The following is a 5,710-nucleotide window of genomic DNA, read 5'->3' on the forward strand; positions in this document are numbered from 1 at the left end:
AAAGAAAATAGCATATAGGTAAAATCTAATGTTATGAAGATGTATGCCAAAGAGAAGTTGAGAATCCAAACCTCGAAATTCAACTCGAGAGGCTTAAAGGTATTTTGTAGTTAAAAACTCACTAAGTCTGTATGAACTTACGAGTATTTCTTCATGTTTCAAGTTATGCTAGAATAATGAGTTCACCAGGAGGGACCAAGCCAAGAACGCGCCAATAAAGTGGTTTGAAGTGGTGTTATTGTGCATACAGGGGTTTATAAAGGCATAATGATAGTATTTTTATGCCATGTCAAGTCTGTTCCTTGTACATTTTAAAGTTGTAAGAAGTCTATTGTATTCTGAAGCACTTTCTTCTTTTATTTAATAAGTACCAAGACACTTAATAAACTAATAAGAAATATGTTTTAAATAGGGAATTTACGTTGGCTGATTTGAAATTCTTATAAGTGTTTTGTGTGGTGATACCAAAGAATTCGAATTCGATAATTTGGGTCAGATTTAGGGTGTTACAATTTTTATTTAATTTCACATGACTAGAGAATATTCTCACAACTCACTTCTACTATTTTCATTAAAAAGTTAATTTTAATCACACATTCACTAGAGAATACTCTCATAGCTCACATTTTCGCTATTTACATTAAAAATTATTTTTTATCCATTAACAATTAATTTTTATCTCATGTTGGCTGTAATACCCTTCCATGCTCACACTTACCCTATAAATAAATGTCAATCTTTTTATATATTTTAATTAAAAGTTAATTTTAATCTCACATTGATTTGAGAACAGCCCCATATTTCACATTTACCATATAAATAAGTGAAAATCTTTAAATTGTTTTCATTAAAAGTTAATTTTAATCTCACATTGACTAGAGAATACTCTCATAACTCACATATCATTATTTTAATTAAAAAGTTAGTTTTAATCCCACATTGACTAGAGAATACTATAATAACTCACTTATTCACTATTTTCATTAAAAAATTAATTTGAATCCTACATTGGCTAGAGAACACTCTCATGCTTATACTTACCTATAAACAAATGTAAATTTCTTTACTGTTTTTATTAAAAATTAATTTTAATCTCATATTGATTAGAGAACAGTCTCATATATCAAATTGACAATTTCTTCACTACTTTCATTAAAAAGTTCATTTTAATCCCACATTGACTTGAGTAACACTCCCACATCTTACATTTACCTTATAAATAAGTGACAGTTTATTCACTGTTTTTACTATTTTATCCTACATTGATTAAAGAATACTCTCATAGCTCATTTTTTCACTATTTTTATTAAAAAAAGTTAATTGTAACCTTACATTGACTAGAAAATACTCTCATAGCTCACTTCTTCAATATTTTCATTAAAAGTTAATTTTAATCCCACATTTACTAGAGAATATTCCTATAGCTCACTTCTTCACTATTTTCATTAAAAATTAATTTTAATCCCTTAAAAAGTTAATTTTTATTCCACATTGTCTAGAATACAATCCCATGTTCACAAATACCCTATGAATACGTGTCAATTTCTTCTCTATTTTTATTAAAAAGTTAATTTTTATCCCACATTGGCTAGAATACACTCCCATGCTTACACATACCCTATAAATACGTATCAGCTTCTTTTCTATTGTTAGTAAAAATTAATTTTAGTCCAACATTAACTACAAAACACTCTCATATTTGTAAAGTGTCAACTACTTAGTCTAAGTGTCAATTTCTTCTTTTATAAATTCTTTAGTACTAAAATTTTAGCAATAAATGATGGTGATTCCAATATAGTTCACTTAGTCACCAAAAGTCAACAAATAGTTATGTACAAATATATTATACAACTCATGTTTAAGAAATATAGATTAATTAAATGTATGTTTTAATTTAAATATGTTAAACACATACACCTATATGTAAGTACTAATTTACATTATTTTTAATTAAAGGCATAATGATTATTTTATAATTATAATAATATTACCATTTGCACATATGAAATTATTTTAATTTACTTATTAAATAATTTATTATTAGATTTACAATTTGACACATATTCATAGTTATTAGGATTATAGCTGATTTATATACTAAATATGCTTGTCCATCACGAGCAAGAAAATTAGTAACAATATAATTCAATTTTTCTATATTTTAAACCTAAACATTTAACAATATAATTTGAAAGTTTAATTAATTTTAAATTTGAATAATTATGATTAATTTTGACATATAAAAATATAATATGAACTCTATATATTTTTCTTTTATTAGTTAACTTAGCGGGAAAGATGGGAAGATTAAAAGAAAAATGTAATTCTATTTTGTTTTATTGTTTGGTTTTGGCTTAGTTGAAAAATGAGAAAAAATAAATGTAGTTAAATATATTTACATATATATATATATTTGAATTAACTTTCAATCTCTTTTTTCATTTTCCTAATATTATTATTTATGAGTTTTGGTGAGAGATTAGATAGTAACAACGATATATTTTGTACACACTTGTATTACAAATAAATGAGAAAAAAACATATATTTCATACACATTCATATGATTTCCTTGTTTTGCAAGGAAATATAAGCAACGGACGGTGGAAAACAGAGAAAAAGAGGATAGCAAAATTCCAAAGATTGAAAGGAAAGCAAAACTAGCAGATTGGAAGAGGGGCACCGTTCCATTCCTTAAGACATTCTAGCATTGGATCAATGATCTTCCCTTGGCACATAGCTGTAAACACCTTGTCAAACTCCTCACCAGGTGACTTAACTTTTTCTCCAGTTAGCAGTCCAGTTCCAAGCTCCTCCCTTACGAACTTGTACAATGGATACGACCTGCAATCCTTGATCATGTTAGGAATTGCTGCATTTCCATTCTCAAGTGTCACTCTTGCACTCTCAACCTCCTTTGGCAAAACAGCGTGTAATTCTTCTTCAAAATCTGCAATCTTTTGGAAGATTGATGTGCTTGTATTCTTCTCACTCTCCCCGTTTGTCAATGCATGTTCAACCAGAACTTGCCTCAGCTTTTGCATTAATGGATAGGTAGCACTGCAAGGGTCATCTATATAGACAAAAACGTATTCGCGATCCACGGCTTTGAGTAAATCCTTTTCGCAGAATCTTGAAGGGTGAAGTTCACCATTGGCACCTGTAGTGAGCGTCTTCTTAGCTATCTGGCTCACGGTGTTCTTCACCGTGTTCCTCAAATTCCCTTCTACATGCCTCAAATCAATAGCTTGACAAAGAGCCACCAAGAATGTAGAGGACATCAGCTTCAAGATATCAACAGCTTCTGCAGTTTTTCTGGAAGAGATAAGTCCCAAAGAATTCACATCTTGGTTGTGTTGCTCAGCACTTTGAACATGGTTGGTGACTGGATTAGCCAAGTACTGGAGCTCAGAACAATAGGAAGCCATTGCAATTTCAGCACCCTTGAAACCGTAATCCAAACTTGGATTTCTACCACCAGAGAGGTTTGATGGGAGACCATTGTTGTAGAAATCATTAACAAGTTCAGAGAATTGAGCGAACATCAGTTTTCCGATGGCTGCAATAGCCAAACGAGCATTGTCCATTGAGACACCAATTGGGGTACCCTGGAAGTTGCCACCATGTAATGCCTTGTTCCTTGAAACATCGATCAAAGGGTTGTCATTGACAGAGTTAATCTCTCTTTCGATTGATTTGGTTGCGAACCTGATCACTTCGATCTGTGGACCAAGCCACTGTGGAGATGTCCTCAGAGCATAGCGATCTTGTTTTGGTTTCTGCAGAGGGTCCATTTCATGCAACTTCTTAGCCGCTTTAACATAAGAGCTCCCCTCAAGTATATGCTCCATTATAGCAGCGGCCTCAATTTGTCCTGGATGATGCTTCAGTTTATGTGTCAAATGGTCAGTAAACTCAGGCTTACCATTCATAACTTCAGCGAAAATTGCAGATAATATTTCTGATAGAACAGCCAAAATGTTTGCTTCAAAGAGAACCATGGAAGCCAAGCCCGAACCAACTGCAGTACCATTGACTAATGCAAGGCCTTCTTTAGGCTGCAACACAAAGAACCCGGAATTGATACCCGCAACATGAAAGGCTTCCTGGGCATCAAGAGGTTCCTCGTTGGGTCCGACGGCTTTGGAATTAGGCCTGCCAGTGAGCAATCCAGCAATGTAGGAAAGAGGAACAAGATCACCAGAAGCAGTAATTGTGCCACGAAGTGGCAAACAAGGGGTGACGTTGTGGTTGAGAAGCTTGGTGATTGCCTCCAAAATTTCAAACCTGATCCCAGAGTATCCCTGGAGCAGGGTGTTGATCCTAACAAGCATGGCTGCTCGAGTTGCTGAGTGAGGAAGTGTGTGGCATGACTCAATTCCATTACCAAAGATCCCAGCATTCAAGAACCTGAATCAACATAACACATTTAATGTGTACTCAATAAATAAAACCATCTCCCGGATTGTGATTAGAAAATAAAGTGATCTGTTTTTACCTATTTTTTTCATAAATGTCCCACAAGTTTTTTGATAATTACAGCCTTATATATCAATCTTGGTACAAAAGATTTTGTTCATGTTCTTTCCAGAAATAGTAGGGCGACCTTGGCAACTCATGATAATTATTTATTACACTAAACTCAGTTATAACTCAACCACCAGGCGGAGTCAACTCAACTGCCGTCCAGTTTGGACTACTTCCACCAAATTGACGATTTTGACTCCATCCCACAAAAACTAGTCCTGCCTTACTAAATATAAAACTACAGTAACTTGGTACTGAGCCAAACCGGACGGTTGAACACAGTTTGAAAAATTGCATTGCTTTAAGGCACGTATTTCCAGTTTACAGTTCATAGTCAATATGGCTATATTTTAATTATATATATACAACATATACATGTAGTGCATCAATATAAAGTCTTACCTAATTAGCTCTTTTTGAAGGGCAGCTCCTTGCTTGGTTCTTCGATGAGAAGTAGCACCAAAACCAGTAGTTACACCATAGCTGTCAGTGCCTTTGTTCATGCCATCAAGAACCCAATCAGCACTAGCCTTAACGCCAGCCCTTGCATCCTCTGAAAGCTCAACCTTGACACCCAAGTCACGTGTAGCAATAGCTGCAACTTGAGAAATGGTCAAGGTCTCACCGCCAAGCTTCACCAATGGCCTCCTGTACTCGGCTACCATACGTTTCACTTCATCCAAATGGCTTCCCTGGAGAGACTCAGCTGCGACACCCCAGTTCAAAGGGTCGACGACACCACCCTTAGCAGCAGTAGTAGTCGTGCAAAAACTCTCCAAAGAGCTGCTTTGTTGAGCATTTTGACTGATCATGTCCATGTTGAAAGGAAATGTGAGGTTTTATTGGTTGTATATATTAGTTGAGAATGGAGGGAAGGAATGGGATGAACTCAGATGGAGGGAGTTTGGGTTCCTTTCCTGAAGAGAGAAGGGAAAAGAAGGGTGGTTTAAATAGGGGAGAGAAGGGGGTTAGTGATTGGTAGGTAAGCAAAGGTGGTGGGGGTGCTTGGGTTGGTTGAGATTCAACAAGGGCCGTCGATTAAGAAATGATCCAAGGGTGGAGGGGATGATTGAGAGAAATGAAAGAAAGGTAAAAAGTTTGACTCCTGAAAGTGGTGGTGGCTGAAGCTAAAAAGGGCATTGAGGAGAGGATGTGGTTGGTGAGAATTGAGGAGTAAACGTATGA

At 34.9% G+C, this 5,710-nt stretch overlaps 1 protein-coding gene across 1 annotated transcript; it reads right to left on the reverse strand.

The window, feature by feature from the left end:
- Positions 1-2,479: 2,479 nt before the first annotated feature.
- Positions 2,480-5,462, reverse strand: LOC108470079 (phenylalanine ammonia-lyase). The gene is made up of 2 exons (XM_017771283.2): positions 4,928-5,462; positions 2,480-4,408 (listed from the first exon to the last, which is right to left on the reverse strand). The coding sequence occupies exons 1-2, from the start codon at positions 5,341-5,343 to the stop codon at positions 2,659-2,661; spliced, it is 2,166 nt and encodes a 721-aa protein (XP_017626772.1). The 5' UTR covers positions 5,344-5,462; the 3' UTR covers positions 2,480-2,658.
- Between the last annotated feature and the right edge of the window lie 248 nt (positions 5,463-5,710).

The sequence above is a fragment of the Gossypium arboreum genome, chromosome 4 (genome assembly GCF_025698485.1).
Source record: "Gossypium arboreum isolate Shixiya-1 chromosome 4, ASM2569848v2, whole genome shotgun sequence".
Taxonomy (NCBI): Eukaryota; Viridiplantae; Streptophyta; class Magnoliopsida; order Malvales; family Malvaceae; genus Gossypium; species Gossypium arboreum.